At 37.8% G+C, this 18838-nt stretch overlaps 1 protein-coding gene across 1 annotated transcript; it reads right to left on the bottom strand.

Annotated features, from left to right (window-relative positions):
• Nucleotides 1-4140: 4140 nt before the first annotated feature.
• LOC141431636 (uncharacterized) lies at nt 4141-8172 on the bottom strand. Its single transcript, XM_074092814.1, has 5 exons — nt 8090-8172; nt 7269-7316; nt 6496-6591; nt 4859-5086; nt 4141-4305 (listed from the first exon to the last, which is right to left on the bottom strand). The coding sequence occupies exons 1-5, from the start codon at nt 8168-8170 to the stop codon at nt 4225-4227; spliced, it is 534 nt and encodes a 177-aa protein (XP_073948915.1). The 5' UTR covers nt 8171-8172; the 3' UTR covers nt 4141-4224.
• Between the last annotated feature and the right edge of the window lie 10666 nt (nt 8173-18838).

Genomic DNA, 18838 nt, shown 5'->3' with positions numbered 1-18838 from the left:
TGCACTATAAACATCCGTGCAATATTAAAGCTCCAGGTAAACTAAATTTCACAGTTTCCAACAGCCAAGATAATGCTGCATGAAATATTAACTTACATTAATAGCTTGACTTTGAATGCATTTTTTCAGTTTCATGACTTTGCAGACTCCTAGTAGCCCGAAGCGCTCCAAATCAAATTGATACAATTATTTTTAAGTGCTGCAATTAGGGGAGGATATTGCTTCCTTATCAAAGTTGCCATCATCCGATGCATAACCAAGTTGTTTTCCAATGCAGATGTCGCGTTGACACTTGGATAAAAAAAAGATTACATTTAACAAATTTCTGAAAGAATATCTTCGAATTGAAAAGTTCCTACATAAGTACTAAATTAACAAAAAAGACGTAAATAATATACGATGGTTGATCAGATTTACTCACATTGCAAGAATGACAACAATGGAAGTCTCAGGGTTTCGATAGATGTGGGTGGAGTAGGACTAATCATTGTGGCACTCTTTAAGGGAAGCTTTTGTCAAGCAATGAATGTCATTCGACTGACGAAGATGATGATGAAAAACACAGTCTAAAAAGTGTTTATAAACTTGCAGAACTATCCGGTATCTGCATACATTCGTCATCATCACTACCCGACCTTGCAGGTGACGGCATAAAGCCTGATTTAGAACATCCCAGTATAACCTAGCAAAAGATGAAAATTAGTCTCCTTTTATCAGTACCCGTTAACAAGCCAACATTAAAATAACTGGCCTCTTAACTAGCAATTATTATAGCAATTATTATTATTAACTAGTAATAATCATTTTCCGCAAAGTACATCAATTTAACTCGGTTCTAATGATAGCGATATTATGACAGCAAATTACTTAATAATTAATTAGGGTTTTACGTTTATTCGGCTCAAAATACTTCTTGTACTTACAGGTGGTATCAATTTTAGACATTTGTTGTTCATTTAATTGGCTTTAACCTGAGAAATCAAATTAATTCTCATCCTTACTTAACAAAATAATCCTTTGTACGAGGGTCAAACTGAAAGTTCTTAGTAAATCAAAAACTAAGCAAACTAGCAAGTTATTAGTTTTATTATATCTTTTCAAAATAGTGTCCATTCACATCAATACACCGCTGCATCCGATGGAACCACTGAGAAAAGCACTTAGCCCACTCGTCCTTAGGGGTCTCTTCGACGGCCTTTTGAAACGCACCCACTGCTTCCTCGGTGTTCATAAAAAGTTTTCCTCGAAGTTTTTCTTTTATTTTCGGGAATAAATAAAAATCGCAAGGTGCGAGGTCGGGGCTATACGGCGGGTGACCCAGTAATTCCACGTCTGACGTCACTAAATAGTCAATCGTTTGCCTGGCGGTGTGCGACGAGGCGTTGTCGTGGTGAAGAAGGATCCTACTTCGAGGTCGTTTCTCCCGAACTTTTTCCAATACAAGTGGCAAACAATTGTTAGTGTACCACTCTGCAGTAACTGTTGTTTGATCCTCTAAAACAATTGTCACATAGTGACCTGTCCTTCCGAAGAACGAGGCCACCATCTTTTTTCCCACGCTTCGACCTCTCTTCACTTTAGTTGGCACCTCCTCGAAAGGAAACACCCATTGAGCAGACTGTCTCTTGGTTTCTGGATCATAACAGTAAACCCAGCTTTCGTCACCCGTAAGTATGTCGGAAACAGCATTTGAGTCACCTCCGTTAAATCTTTGAATCATTTCACGGCACCAATCAACCCGACGGAGTTTTTGGGCCTCGGTCAAATTATGAGGTATCCACCTCGCACAAAGCTTCCTGACCGCTAAATGTTCATGGAGGATTTTATGCACTTGACTCATACCGATGCCTAAGCTTGTCCAAATCTGCTTATACGTCACTCTTTTGTCAGTCTCTATCATACGCCGCACAACACTGATGTTATTTTCAGTCGTCGCCGTAGAAGGCCGTCCCTCACGCAGATCATCGGTGAGATTAGTGCGACCACGTTTAAATTCATAAAACCAGTGGTAAATGGTCGCACGAGATGGGGCTTCATCATGAAAGGCCAATCGAAGTCTATCATAGCTTTCTTGTTGACTTAAATGACATCGAAAGTCATAAAAAATAATTGCACGAAAATTTTCTCGCGTTAAATTCATGTTGACGTGACACAGACAATTTTAGATTTGCTGCCAAATCGTAAAACAAATGACAAATGAATGAAATACATACTCAAAAATATTGGCAAAGAGTTCCATTTTCAAAATTTAAACTTACTTTTTTATTATATTGTTTACAAGTGGCCAGTTCTAAAAACTTTCAGTGTCGCCCTCGTATTTAATCCAGTCTCATTAAAACTGACTTTAGAAACAGAAGTAACAGAAGCAGACTTAAAATTAATTAATCGTTTTTATACCAAAATTAAAGTCAAACTAACAATCCATAGCACAAAACAGTCCATAGTCAATCATTATAAATCGACACACTGAGCTGGGCAGGATTTTTCCAGTTATTTTATGCAAACTGCAGTGAAAATTGGAATTAATTGACCGTTAAGGCGTAATGCCAGCAACATTGCTGTTAGTGATTGGCTTGGCTATTGTTGAATCAGTGGATATAATCATCAAGTATTTATTTTGCTCGATGACCAGATAATCGCTGAAGTAAATAAATTCTCTAGTGGCAACAACAAATTGAGAGAAACAGAATTTTTTATGCGCCCTAAGTGGGCCAACGATGGTGTTCGGCGTCGCAAACCTCTCAGAGTGCTCAGGCGTTACAACTCCCTTCTATCTGAGGCATTCAGCCTCATGAAATGAGGTAGAGTAACGCTTGGCACTGATGCACTCTGGGCAACAACAGCTAACTAATTTATTTGTAAATTATGTAATCGTTGGCTAATTTCGACTGGGGGGCAGAGTAGAGAGGTGGATCCGTAACTTTGGCTGCAAGTGATCCGATGGGGTTGCAAAGAGGGCGGCGTTTTTTGACAGAGACGAGACACGAGACTAAGATAATTACCTACCTACTTGCTCATTCGACCCACGCAGAGAAAGGTAAGAGTGAGCTTCATTCGAGCACAAGCGATCACGCCCTCGTTACTATTCCGCTTTCACAGTAGGACTTGAAGAATAAGAGCCCACGTGAGGGCATGTAACGCCGGCTGGCCAGCCGGCCGGGAGCACGGGTCGCTTGAGTGGCTATGAGGATTATGGAAGGGCGGGGAGCCGAGCCTAAATTGCATAGTGTTAACGTAAGGAAGCATACACTGGGTGCTCCGAGGGAGCTCCACAATGGCAACGAGGGAGCCCGTGTGGTCCCCCATACTCCATAGCATAGCCCCACATACCCTCTGTTTCCCGATCAGAGCTGGATGCATAAGGCACATTTTCAACAACATAAAAAAGCTGCACAAACGACATCGTGAGAGGTGTGGGCACTCGGTGTATACAGGTTGCAAGTTGTTGTTTATTGTAGCATTCTACATAAAGGCGAGGCATGCTTACACTCTGTTTTCCCTTATCACGTTCTTCCTAGTTCCGTATCTACAAACTTTTTGATCTTGCGCTGAAACTACAAAAGTAGCCGTAGTCGCAAACGTCATAAAATGAAGTGTTTCTACCGGCAAAGTTTTGCCGTTTGAGGCGGCCGGGTACGGCGACCGGGAAGTTTTCGCATGACGTGTGGTCGAAATAACCTGAATGGTTTGGTTTAAACTACTCTGAAGTATTACGATTATTCTCTTATTAGGGTGCAAGGAAAATTTCGATAAAAATATATTTGTTTTAATAATGTAGTTTAGCAAGAAGCTAATAAAAACTTGATAACTACTCATAGATCTTTAAATAAGCAGAAATAAAACAATTTATCGGATTCGAAAATTATTCTAACATACACTGACAAATTAATGCTTAAATTATATTTTTCATTAGCCAAACCAGCAAAAACGTCATCAGATAATTATTTTTTTCCTAAAATCGATACTATAGCTTAAAATTTAAACAATAAAATTCTAGACAAATTAATTAGATTTTATAAAAAGCCTTTTTACTGACAATATTCATGAGAAGTGAGTGAAAATCCTATTGTATGATTTGATAACGCCATTTTTAAATAAATAGCTACATGGAGTAAAGCCAAAAAATGTAAACCAAAAAACGTACACACCAGTGACACAATTTTTATTGCAGTTAAAATAGTTCATTTATCTTTCGAAGAAACTGATAAAAGACGATTTACATGTTTAGGACATTAACTTTGCGCATTCTTTGACCAAATCCTTGATACCAGCACAGGGACCATTGTCATCCCATTCCTTGCAATCCTGAAATAAAAATTACATAGTCATTAACTATATATAAAACAATTTTTTAGTATTTTGTATTCTCATTTTGATTTATTTTACTTTTTTTTGTTTTATCCATTATTTGTGTGTCTCGAATAAACTTTTTCATTTTCAATTGCTGAATGTATGTGCACATCACTTCAAAACGGCAGCATCTGTTTAGCTAATTCGTTTTACTTGTGTTGTAATTTTTAAGTTTGTGTGAGAAACAATGTATATAAATTTAGAGTTAAACAAATCTCCACGCTTATTAGGGAAATTTGGTCTCTTTTTTCATTTGTGCACCCGTGCCAAACCAAAGGGGCAGCTAGTACACCCACTATAACGTTCCTTTGTTTATTAAAAAAAAACAGCCAAGTGCACAATAAACCATCTATTTTATCAAATAACGGCTGAATAAAGACTACATAATTGCATTTCCTTCAAACTCGGTATGGGTGATTTTTTTTTGGACTACGTAAAATTTCATTCAAATCCAAGCATTACAAGAGATCGTTTTTTTTTCGAGTCTATTAGTAAATTTCATACTTACATTGATAGCTTGCATATCTAGACAGTGTTTAAGTTTGACCAGTTCGCAAGCATCAGGTGGCCCGAAGGCGTCCAAATCTCCTGTGAGGCAATTGTCTTTCACGGCCTCTAGTAGAGATGGCATCGACGAGAAATCCTCCGAGATCGTCTTTTCAAACGCAGCCTTATCAACGGTCCCATCATCTGAAGCGTATCCACGTTTCTTTCCGATGCATATATCATGCTCACACTGTTGGAAAACATTGATTTTTAACTAAATGGGTGATAAGACTGAATATGAAACTACCGTAAGACTCACTCATATTTAATTAAATAAACGTGTGACTTATCCAGCTTTATTTCATTAAATATGAGCTGAATGATAAGACCTTTTGCAAAGTTCTACCCGATCGCTGCCACTATCTTACTCATGTACATATATCATATCCTGCTGCCAAGCAATACTCCCTCTATATTTTTTAAAACGATTACGTTTCTTAGGAGTTCTATTGTAAAGTCTATAACTATAGTCCGATAACTTCGTGCGCGACCCTCCCTAGGAATGAAACGCGGTGGCGGGGGCGATGTACTATAGACGTCAGCGGGGACTGGAGGGGTAGCGGGGAGTAAAACCGCGCGCAATGCATGCACGGCGCTCGCAGTCGCATTAGCTTAGTAGTCGCGGCAGCGCAGTTGAAGCAGCTACACGGTCTACAGAGGCTATGTCACAAAACGATCGATGCACACGATATTATAATCCGCAGATGAATCGACAGACAAAGGAGGTATGTATAACGTTACAAATATTTTAAACTACTCAGAAATTACAGTTCTTCATCCGAATGTGTCAATGACATGAATGAATGACATTAATTTGGCAAAAATCGTCTCTGAAGCCACTGGTTTTTTGCTGACCACAATCAAAATATTGTTAAAGAGCCTAAATTGCCTCAAGGTGCAACAAGGATCCATTCTTGCCCCATTCCTGTATCTTATTTATGTAAATGACCTAACTTATATGGTAAGCCAAAAGTCGGGCATAGTTATGTTTGCTGACGACACGTCTTTACTGTTCAAGGTTAGTAGAAAAGACACCGATTTCATTGAACCCAATGAAACCCTGTCCATGATATTTCGCCAGTCGACAAACCCTCATTATGATGTCAGTGGATCACTTTTTCTTGGCCATTAACAATTTTGTTATCGATAATACAAACTGAAATATAGATGCATAGAAAAACCAGAAAAATAAGACCAGCGCTGGGAATCGAACCCAGGTCCTCGGCATTCCGTGCCACGTGGACAGTGATACAGACAAGAATTTCTCCTATGCACCACATATCTCAGCTTGTTTGTTTTCTTAATTAGTCACTTAAGCAGCGACACTAGCGACATCTATGCTGTAGCCCTCATCGAGAAACTTTCAGCACCCCATCGGAACTATATTTTCGATATGGGTTTTACGGGATGACCGTAAAAGTAACAAAAAATTTGGAATTGAAATAAAAAATACAAAAAGATTCCAAAAAAACAATCTTAATAAATTTGTTGTTAAATGTTTAGGTAGTTAAGTAAAATGACCCAAAAAATGGTGAAATAATACGAGAATGATATAAGCACTTAATAACAGTAACAATTTTTAAAGCAACGAAGACTCACAGAATGTGGTTGGGGAGGTATTTCAAAGCATTCCTTCAACTCAGCTGTCTCTCTTTTTGGCAACTGCAACTCGGATTTACAGCAACGCATGGTTCCCTGAAAAAAAAAACCTAATATCTAATCAAACGATCAAAAACATTTGAAATGCAGGAACTTATTATTGCAGATACAAGAGATAGGTACATTGTTTCGCCGACAAACGTTTAGCAGATATTCACTTGGCAGAAAACATTTCACCGAGTGGCGTTTTGTAGATTCATCGAACTACGAGTAGGTAACTTGTTACGCAAAGTAACATGCAACTCAACTTTATGCATCAGATTCAATTGGCGTACAAGTTAATTAGCCGAAAACTACGTGCAGTGCTTTGTTTCGCATATTGATTAGTAAAAATTCTTAACGTTTACTCGAACAGTGTTTCGCCTTTTGATCGATTTGTATAGTTACCAGTGTTGAAGCCATAGAACCCCATTCCCACCGGCTTGCCCAGTATTGACAAAATACGACAACAGGACGCAAAGTTTTTATGAAGAATATGCGCGATCTTTACTTCGGCTTTACCACGGAAATATCTGACGCTGCGCCACTGTATTTACAAAATAAACGAATCTCTCTGTGTTGTGTTAACCTAACTTAACACTTCTCCTTGCTTTGCTCGTCTTGTTTTTTGAATCAAAAACGAGTAAGTTACGTAATGAAATTATATTAAACTTTACTGCTAATATCTGTCTGCACAATGAAAATCAAGATATACAAGACATATTTTTACTTACAGGGTGTCCAATTCTATGGCATTTTTTTTTGTCATCGTCGGAATCGGCCTGAAATAACAATCAAAATTTTGATTAAGAACATAATTATACTTATTTCATCGCATTCGATTCCCAAACTCGCCCTATTTTTAGTTTCCGTGTTTTTTTTTTCAGAGATTCTGACAATCGGAATGCAAATGAAAGAACACCTGTTCGCCACAAAAGATCTTCAACTTATGAGTCCTAGCTTTTGCCCAGGACTTTGTTTGCACAGGATTTAAATTTGTAATAAAACTTTTGCCACAGGAAACAACGAAGTTTTTAGTTGTTATTATTTGCATTTACTTAGTTGTTATTAAAAATTTACAGACTCCAGCTATTATAATTACGGAAATAATGTCAGTTGAAGCAAATTTATAATAATTTTCTATATTCCTTTTATCGTCCATACTGTCACTTTGTGGCGTGCGTTCAGCACTAGTGCTGCCTAGGGTTAGTACCCTGCCAGAGGTGGTGGTAGGCCTCGTCGACGTAGGCCGCCTCCCCCGGCCTCGCGGTCTAAGGAGCCTCGCGCGTTTCTCGTTTAAAAAATCCGTCATCAATATATATGGTGTACCATCAAAAGGATTCTCAGAATTTGCGTTGCCTGCGCCATCAAACCTACTGTTGGGGCGGCGTACACAGCTAGCAGTGCCACTGCTAGTTTTTGAAACTACTTAAAGTTTAATTTCGTTTCAATGGTTTTGCCACCACAATTTTTATACTATAACATTATCTAACTGTCTTATTGAAGCAGAAACGCCCACCCCAAACCTTTGATTCTTGAAATCTGAAATCCTTACCGAAACCACAGCCAGCACAACAACAAAAACTAATACACGATACATGATTGATGGATACTTCAACACTGAACTACGTGACATTAGGCGGCCTTTTATAAAATATCTGCAGAGACTAATTTACTGGATGCGTAATACCAGAAAATCATTGCTGTAGGCATTGAAGGACAGGCGTTTATTGTCAAACCGATAGAAAATTATCGCATGAGTTTTTTTTGATAGCCAATGTTACACAACACAGCGGCTACCTTGTTTGTCCAAAGCTCACTAATTACGTATCGCATAAACTTCTTTAGCAAAATGATTACTTCGTATAAAAGGTACTTAGGTATGTACATATTTTCTGTATCGTTTACTATTTCTGGTGTACAATAAAGAGTCATTGTATTGTATTGTACTTGGCATAAGAGTCATTTAACATAATTTCACACAAGGAAATCATCGCAAACCCAGAAGAATTTTTTAACAGAATAGTTGTAAAGGTTGCCTGGAAGAAATTGCTCTGAAGCGATAAGGCCGCCTATTGCTTACCTCAGAAAGACTCTGTGTATATACCTGTTTTCTGTAGTGCTTGCTATGTGTTGGTGTGCAATAAAGAATTATTATATTGTATTGTATTGTAGGTTAGGAGGTTATAACTGTGACCCCACACATAACTTACACCCTTACACCACACAAAGCATTAGTCCAAACAAAATTATGCCATACGAGTTTCGTACAAACGAGATTGTGCTATTTGAGTTTCGGCGTGGTGGTAATTAGACACAAGATTACGCCAAAACAGTTAGAACCCAAGACAGCACGTCATTTCTTAAGATTTCTTAGCTAAACACAAACAGGGTGTTGTTGAAATTTACAGAAAAACAGCCAGCAATAAATCATCTAAATAAGGCACCTCGCTAAAACATTTGTAACTTTTAGACTGGGTACAGTGAAAAAAAGGGATCTAAAAAATACAACCTGCTTCAAAATATAGTTAAATCTATTTAATTCTCGATTCTGAATAAACTATTTTCAGGTTTTCATTTATTTAATTGATACATTGCAAAACCAAAATAACAATAAAACCCCATTAACACTACTGTTACTAACTCGCTATGGATTATGTCCATCTTAAACAGGGCACTTTTTAAATAATTGCTGTGAGGTAAGAATACACGCCTCAGTTTTTTCCCCTGCTTTTTATTATATAACCACTTACTTGAATAAACATTCAGTTTTTGTCACGCTTTAGTTCGACAAATGAGTGCTAAGTTGCGTGCAATTACTAGAGATAATTTACGGAAGTAGGTATTCAGTTTGTATACCTACTTGCTAACAATTTAGTTTAGGCTACTACTTTAAAGCAACTACCTATTGTGTTTTTAGGGTTCCCTATCCAAAGGCGCCTTTACAGTGGCATCATCCATAAATGTAACCTACCTATTAATTATTCCTACCGTCCAACTTTTAATTCCACCTGGACATTTAGCTATCAAATTTTATCCCAATCCGTCCGGCCCGTTTTAGGGTGACTGTTTTTAGGGTTCCGTAGCCAACATGGGAAAAACGGAACCCTTATAGTTTGGCCATGTCTGTCTGTCTGTCTGTCCGTCCGCGGCTTTGCCCAGGGACTATCAATGCTAGAAAGCTGTAATTTTGCACGGATATATAATATGTAAACTATGTCGACAAAATGGTACAATAAAAAAATTTTAAAAAAATTTTTTTAGGGTACCTCCCATAGACGTACCTAGTACCTACAGTGGGGGTGATTTTTTTCTCATCCAACCCTATAGTGTGGGGTATCGTTAGATAGGTCTTCTAAAACCATTAGGAGTTTGCTAAGACAATTTTTCGATTCATTTATTTTTTGCGAAATATTCAACTTTAATCAAATTTAAATCGAGCGTCCCCCCCCCCTTTAAAATCTAAACAGGTTGGTGGAAAAATTTGAAAAAATTCAGGATGGTAGTTTTAAATAGCTGCCTAAGGTATAAAATATACCTAAACTTGGAAGATTCCGTATAAAATACGAAATCCTTAGAAAAATATTACTTAATTTTTTCGTAATGTCTACGGAACGTTATTTTGGGCGTGTCCGAAACGCTCTTGGCCAGTTTTTTTATAAAAATAAATTGAAACTTTGTTTCGGCAAACCACACGTTTTGTGAGATTAATAGGTTCTGTGCCTTGGTCTGTTTGATAAAAAAAGAGATTATATTATCGTCTGTCACTTGTCAAATGTCGACCTACAACGACACATCGTACACACACACGTACGGCGACATTTTGACAACTGACAGGCTGTGAAACCGACCTTTTTTTTAAATCAAACAGACCAAGGCACATAACCTATTAATCTCACGAAATGTGTGGTTTGCCGAAATAAAGTTTCAATTTATTTTTACAAAAAAAAGGAAAGTGAAAAAAAACTATCTACAGGAGTGAGCTATAATAAGTCTACTATCGATAAAAAATAAAATATGGACAATCCTAAAAAACTTAAGGTACCCTACAGGCAAACACTTGAAATATTTAAGTTTGTGTGGTAAGCCTAGATGTTTACAAATAATGAGAATAAAATAAATCCCTTTATATTTATTAGCTAGGCACACAGCATGTTATGGAATTCTTTGTGTACAAGTTCGGCTTACACTTGTCCGGTTTTTTTTCCATTGATGATGAATGAGTCACTTCTAGAAATGTTGCACAATAAATAGCATGCAATACCTACTACAATATTATAGCAAGATTATTTCTAGTTACTCAAGCTTCTCTAGGACACTCAAATTTATGATTTCGTCAGTTTTTCACGAAACTAAGGAATTTTATACGTATTGATGATGAATCGACATTTCAACTCTTAGAATTTTTAAATTAAAGGAAACGAATTATGCATCAACCATCGAGATATTAAAAAAAAAACTAAGATTTCGCTAGGGTTGTCAAGAACAAGAAGTACCTAAGAGAAGTAACGCCGAAGCGAATTTAAAATGTCTGTGGTATTAAAGTAGATACCTGAACTTACCCCAGTGCGTTGCTTAGTGCTCAAAAAGCTTTTAATGTATACTAAACTTAATATAGTTCTTGAGAATAATAATGCTAAATTGATTACGATATACAGTGAAGTGTTAATATTCATGTACTAATTGAGCAAAGATGTTTTGTGATAAAGGCATCCACTAATGAGGTTCTGATGTTCCTTATTGTTTTCAGGTTTCATGTGGAGTGTTCATTAAGTGGGACGATCCAGCTTCTTCATCCAGATTCACTAGAGTATAGAATTTTTACTAAAATATTATTTTTTACCTCAGCTTTACTCGCTTAAATAATTGGATTTGGCAGTCGAATTGGATTTACGGAATTGTAACGTCCTATTTACTGAATTCCCGTTGAAGTTCAGAAAAATTACGTGGTCTTCATTAACGTTGCATGAAAAACACCCACACCAAATTACAAGATTTTAGGACTACAGGTTTTGATTCTCCGGCCATTTGTATGGAAACGGTGTTGACTTAGATTAGAAGTATGATATTTTCACGCTCCAAGTTGGTGTTTTATATCAATTTCAGATTGATACCTCCATGTATTCCTGAGAAAAAGAGTTTTGACAGACGAGCGAACACCAAAGTGATATAATAACGGTTTCGTTTTTATCGACTGATGTGATGTGAACGAAAGCATTTTTTTTTAATATTTTTTTCTCACTGACAACCCTGTCATTAGACTCAGACATTCAAAAACGCCGTGATGAAAAAAAAATCAAATTCTGCCTATGACACAGAATTCATAACGAACCTGAACTCCGTCGTTTTCAGCCTGCCCCGCCACGATAACAGGATGATGTCATAAAATCAAATTTCAGGTTTCGCGAATACGACGTCGTTCCGTCGAATGATAAAGGTTATTCCAGTTTAGATGCGCATTACCTTAATACGGTTTCGAGTTCATTAGCTACGTATTGGTGTCCTTAATTTGGGGGGGACTAGTTAGCTTAATGAAATCACACTGTAGATAGCTGAACCTTTACTTCAAGGCCGTTGACCTTTTGCGTGGTTAAGGGAAACTGTTATTAGCACCTACGTGATCGTCAACAATATGTTCAACATGGATGTTTCGTTTCAGAACGATATCACACTCGTTCTGGCGTCAGCCAAGGTTCCGTGTTGGGGCCTCTCTTATTTGGCCTGATGGTTAACGACCTAGAATCTGTGGTTCGTAATGCTTAGTGCCTTCTGTATGCTGACGACCTCAAGCTTATTTATGGTGTGAAGGATGTAGCGGACTGTCATTCCTTGCAGGAAGATATTGATTCCGTGTTGAAGTGGAGTATAGTCAACAAGCTGTCGTTTAATACGGCGAAGTGTTGCGTGTGTACATTTGGGCGAAGTTTTGCCCCTTTGCATGCGCAATACTTCCTTGACAACAATGTCATTGATCGTGTCTACTATATAAAGGATCTAGGTGTAGTGTTTGATACGCGCCTCACCTTCCATGAGCATATTCGTGCACTTGCCAGTAACTGCTACAAAAGGCTGGGTTTCGTGCTCCGTAATTGCAGGGATTTCCATGAACCCGGAGTAATAAAACTACTTTTTAATGCCTTAGTGCGGAGTAAATTGGAGGCGTCTTCTCTTATTTGGAATCCATATGAAGCCACATATGCTTTACTCTTAGAAAAAATACAGAAGTGTTTTCTTAGGTTTCTCTACAAGAAAATGTTTGGATATTATCCGTATTTGTATCCCACAAAATTTTTACTGGGTTGCCTGGATTTTAACTCCCTGGAGGTGAGGCGAAATAACAATCTTCTCGTCACGGTCTGCCGTTTGTTGCGCGGAGAGTCGGACGTTATCCAACTAGTTCGTACAGTACTACGACTGCGCGTCCCTGACGTCCCCCGCGTCCAGCTCCGGCCCCGGGAGCGCGCGTTGCTTGCGGTGCCGGCGGCGCGCACGGTGTCGCGCCGAAACGCGCCTTAAAAACATCCAAGACCCGAGAACAAATATTCGTATTATTCATACAAATATCTGCCCCGGCCGGGATTCGAACCCGGGACCTTAAGCTTCGTAGTCAGGTTCTCTAACCACTCGGCCATCCGGTCGTAAGAATACTTCAATTGTTTAAAATATATCTGGACTTCAACCAAATATCTCCTGAATCTATAAATTACGACTTCACTTTTAGACAGAAACTCCTGTTCAGGTTATAAATAAATGTTATAAATTTTCGCAAGCCAACCTCGTCACGGCGTTGTTATTTCCAGCAAAATCAATTCATTCTTCGACCAGGAAGTCTATGAATCAAACAAAGTTTTAACGGGAATAAAGTTCTGTAATCGATAGCTACATTATATTGAGAAGTTGGTAAATTCCTTTCTTTCAGTCCTTACCGCCACAGCACATTGAAGGTCAACATTATTCACTTCATGTCTTTGAAACTGCCAGCACTTTTGATGGGTAACATTCATGAAGTTCCTTTGAAAATTGTTGAAAAGGACCAAATTTCATTTTGTTTGTTGTATTAATACCTATATCACTAAAGATCACACTAAGAAAAATTAGGCTATGCCTGATTCGTTTTATTTAGTCATAGACACATACTATACGTTTTATTATGATACTTATACCACAGGGAAATTAGGTGATCCCAATTTTATAGTTCCATTACAATTACGCGACAAACATTCGTCTCTTTTTGTGTCATAATTGGATTGGTTAGTTAGATCGATTCCTTTAGATATCGAGAACAATAAATTGAATTAGAAAAGATTAAACGAACAAAGATTCTGGTTCCTAGGTAAACAAGATAAACAAATGTAGCTAAACCTGTATTAGGTTTGGTTACATTTCAAAAATATACGTCTTCCAAGATCAGAACACTGAACTTCTCAAAAAATCCACCCATCAGATTTTACTAATAAACATTTTTCAAAGAAGCATTACTCAAACTCTATTTTCATCATCAATAAAGATTTACTTACTTACTTATTTACTTAATCATATCAGTCATAGGATGTCCATCCACTATTGGACATAATGCTTCCAGTTGCGTATGTTGGAAGTGTCCTGCATCCACCGGGAACCCGCGCCTTTAACCAGGTCATCCGACCATCTCGTTGCTGGACGTCCTGCACTGCGCTGCGTTTACGATACTGCACATGCTAGTTACTAGCACGAAAGCATGCTACTATAAAGCAAATGCTACCAACTAGCATGTGTGTATAGGACACGTGCTACTATTCATCATCATCATCATCATGTTAGCCGAAAGACGTCCACTACTGGACATAGGCCTCCCCCAAGGCTCTCCACTCAGACCGGTCTTGTGCTTTCCGCACCCACCGCGATCCCGCGATCTTAACCAAGTCGTCGCTCCATCTTGTTGGAGGCCTACTTAACTGACATCTTGTCTCCCGGTCCGGTGCTTATTTAGTGGCATACAGGTACTGCAGGTACTAGCATGCTTATTAGCAGATCCACTCTATTGTAAATATCTGTCTCTAAATTATTTTTTAGCCACAGCATATTTTTACCGCAGCGACTTTTCTGTTTATTTCATGCCTACACACATTCCCCAACTTTTATCGAAAGCCTCTGGTAGGCTCAAGGAACTTTATTGATTGACAAGTGTCAGTGTGAATCCCGTAGTTTCCGCTCCCGATATCGGAATGGAATCGTTTTGTGAGCGTGAATAATGTGCTTTACGATATCGACTATCGATTTAAAAGTTCAAGGTATTTTGTTACCTTATCTCAGGGTTCAAAAGGTCTGTTATGACGAGGGTGTTATTGTGTTTAAATATATTGCGAAAAATGTGTTGGTTTCCATGTGCGAAGACTATTATGTTGGTACCAGGATGAAGGTTAGACCTGTTTTACTGGTATCGATTATATTTTGGTGTATGTTTTTGCAAAGCAAAGAATTTGCACTCCATAGCAATACATACACTCAAATCACTGATCATTCATCATTGGCAATATTAACATACACTCAAAATTTATATACCAGATACGGAAAGACTAGTTTTTTGTATTGTTCTGAAAATAATTGAGCGACATTTGTATCACTAATTACATAATTAGGTCATGGCACTAGCGCAGTAGCGCATTCCTCAAGCTGCATTGGGCTGCATTTAGCCCGCGCGCACGCTGTACTTTAATGTGATAGTAAATAAAGTAATCAAAATATATAGGTTCATTAAAATCTACATGCTCGTAAGCCGCAGAGGATAATTATGCAGTAGTAAGTGTGACAGAAAAAAGGAGGATTTATTTTGTACAACAAAATTCTGTTCTTGCACTGCAAATTGGAACAGTAAAATTTTATGGCGACACCCTTGCCACATAGTTATTGAGTTTTTTTTTTTAAATCTGCAATCAATCGCCAGACTATAATCAGATGAGGTGTAAGAAGTTGTTCTTTATAGCGTTCAACCTCTGTTGCCACGGTTGCCATGTTCACATATTCGTGTATTTAATCGTTCCTTGCGAACCACGGAGCATTTGTTATGGTCCTTAATTTATTGGTTTGAACCCTTTGCAGGCACGCTATGTTGCTCTTACTGGCGACCCCATATATTTATAAATGAGAAGCTTGTTGTCTGCGAGAGCACAGAGTTTCTTCCCATTAACCTTTTCCCCATTGATCTCTTTTGCCTTTATCTGATTTTTCCAGATAATGCGTCTTTCCGACTTATTGTGTGGTCAGCATTTTTAGCTAACCAAGCGGGTGGCAACGGACGCCAGTCGGTACAGAACCACCTTAATTGCCACGCGCCTATCAACGCGCCCCGACTCCCGCCTGGTTAGCCTTCCCTGCTGAACTCTCTTGTAAACTAGATTTAGTCAGATGTACTATTAAATAATATTAACAACCTACTGCGATCAAAATTTAAATCCGATCCCAGCGATCAACCTGAACAATATATATCTCTTAACTATACGTGGTTAAATTGGGTCCCGCGTGATTAGATAAAAATGCTGATCGATCACACAATTAATATGTTTTTGTTGGTGTTCTACCTCTTTATTGTACATAAAACATATGAAAATTATAATTAAAAAGAGAAAGAGATATTAAGTTCCAGGGGTGTCGTCACAAAATTTTACTATATCGCAATCGCAATAGTTTTCACTTCTTTCTGTCAAACGGTATAGGATGAGAGATAGACAATGAGTGTGACCGCCACCGCCTACACTTTAGACAATACGGCCCCTGATCCTCATTTGTGGCAACTAGTTTACTGGTTTCAACTATTAACTAAATCGAGGAAATAAAAACAAAACAACTGTATAGAATGAATGCCAATCGGTACTAGCAAAACCATCGTAATTACTTCCAGCCGAGCTTTAAAATTGTTCTTAGAGTTGTTAAAGTTTATTATTAAGCTGTACAGTTGAGAGCAAGCCTGGCTGCGTCTGAACTGATGAGCGAAGCGTGCGAGGAATAGTGAAGCGCTACAGTAGATGACAGAAAAACAGTAAAACATGTTAATTTAACTTACAACACAATAATAACAAACAATTAACAAACTACCGTTACCGTTTTTGCCAAACTTAAAACCTAAATTGCTAAAAGTGGCTCCGAAGCGGTAACGTTTCGTGTGCTCTGCCTACCCCATTTGGGAATACAGGCGTGATGTTTGTGTATGTGTGTGTGTAGTAACAAACTAAAATTAAACTTATTAATTAATGGAAATTTCGCAAATGACGGCAAAATGGACTTTATTCAGGTTTCCAACTCTAAGTTTGTGAAAATAAACTTAATTATTTATGTACTTTAAATGTGATAGCCATGAAAATAATTAAATATTTCGTATTAATTATTACCTAACGTGAAAATAATCATGTAACTTGGACTTACAATGGTAGGATTGACTTGAAATTTGACCTATTTGTAAATCTGACGATATTATGATAACAAAATTCCTGGAGTAGTAATAAGAATAAATGGGTAGAGATCTACCAATCAACCTTAAAGTGGATGAGAGGAGCAATCAGTTAGGGTCCGACAAAGAGTGAGTTTAAAAGTCAAACATAGTGGAAGCTACTATACAGTGCTTTAAACAAAAACAAAAAAAAAACTTAAAAAATAATAATATTTTTCTTATTGAATGGTGACCACCCTTTAATTTTATTGTTCCAAGGACAATATAGATGTACATTATGTATACATTTCAACTGTCTATAATGGTGCTTTAGACACGTGTAACAGGCAACCGGCAGACAAACGGACAGTCAAGAATTAAATAAAATATCATGGGACATTTTTGACACCAATTGACCTAGTCCCAAACTAAGCAAATCTTGTGCTATGACTACTAAGCAACGGATAAACATATATACTTAAATAGATAAATACAATATTAAACATATAAGACCCGAGAACAAACATTCGTTTTCATCATCATCATCATCCCAGCCTATATACGTCCCACTGCTGGGCACAGGCCTCCTCTCAGAACAAGAGGGCTTGGGCTATAGTTCCCACGCGGGCCCAGTGCGGATTGGGAACTTCACACGCACCATTGAATTGCTTCGCAGGTATGTGCAGGTTTCCTCACGATGTTTTCCTTCACCGCAAAGCTCGTGGTAAATTTCAAATGTGATTCCGCACATGAATTTGGAAAAACTCAGAGGTGCGAGCTGGCTTTTAACATTCGTTTTATTCACACAAATATCTGCCCGGCCGGGGATCGAACCTGGAACCTAACAAGCTTCGTAGTCAAGTTCTCTAACCACATGGCTATCCGGTCATCAAACTTATAAAAACTTAGCAATAGAATTCTACATGGTCACACTTAGTATACGGAACCCTAAAAATATTAGTCTTGCGGTACTGTTTAAAGGGTTCTTACTGTGAGGTCAGTCACGCGCGAAGCATGGTCACGCGCGGTATTTGTGCCAGCGGCCGTACTTGGATTTTGTAATAATATTTTTTTAACACTAATTTAATTATAACCTCACTGCTTTTACCCTACCTTTGCTTTTTTGTATATTTATCTTTAAATTTAAAAATTTAATAATTTAAAAAGGCAAGAGGCTCTAATTTTTTAAAATAGCCTTTTATACAGCCGAGCCAGTACGGCGAGGGTGGATAGACACGTCGAGGGAAAAATGGGTTTATTTTATTTTTAAACTCTGGTTTTCACTTCGATTGAGAGGAAATGAAATATCAACCGTGGAAATAATTGATCACTAGCTGGGTACCTTTTATTTTTCATGGATTGCCATATGATTATAATGTTTTAGTTTTATTGGTATCTTTTAATTGAATTTATTGATTTTTAGTTTTACATAAAATAAAAAATAAAACTTTTTTGTTTGTGGCTGTTGACTTGACACCTGATTACCTTGGTCTAAGACAAAGATTTCACTTTATGCACTAGAGCATAAAAAGTATTTTATGTCGCCTAGATCCAGCATAAATACCAACTTTACGAGCATGAGAAATGAAAAGTATGTTTTTTCTTTAGGTACTTACTTGTTTTATAGTTGCTTTTTATAATGCCCTACTGCTGAACAAAAACTTTTTCCCTATTGCGCTACTTCCGAATATAGAAGTATGTTATATATAATACCTATGTTTAGACGACCAGGTGGCCTAGTGGTTAGAGAACCTGACTACGAAGCTTGAGGTCCCGGGTTCGATTCCTGTGTCGGGGCAGATATGTGTATGAAAAATACGAATGTTTGTCCTCGGGTCTTGGGTGTTTAATATGTATTTAAGTATGTATCTATCTATATAATTATTTTTATCCGTTGCTTGG

This window comes from Choristoneura fumiferana, chromosome 10, assembly GCF_025370935.1.
Source record: "Choristoneura fumiferana chromosome 10, NRCan_CFum_1, whole genome shotgun sequence".
Classification (NCBI taxonomy): Eukaryota; Metazoa; Arthropoda; class Insecta; order Lepidoptera; family Tortricidae; genus Choristoneura; species Choristoneura fumiferana.
This window is presented reverse-complemented; position numbering and strand designations above follow the sequence as displayed.

Excerpts from the sequence above, each read along its gene's own strand:
- LOC141431636 (XM_074092814.1), bottom strand. The coding sequence starts at position 8,170 with ATGTCACGTAGTTCAGTGTTGAAGTATCCATCAATCATGTATCGTGTA. Across the intron at positions 7,317-8,089 it reads TTGTGCTGGCTGTGGTTTCG|GCCGATTCCGACGATGACAA; the intron begins GTAAGGATTTCA and ends TTGTTATTTCAG. Across the intron at positions 4,306-4,858 it reads TAGATATGCAAGCTATCAAT|GATTGCAAGGAATGGGATGA; the intron begins GTAAGTATGAAA and ends TTTTTATTTCAG.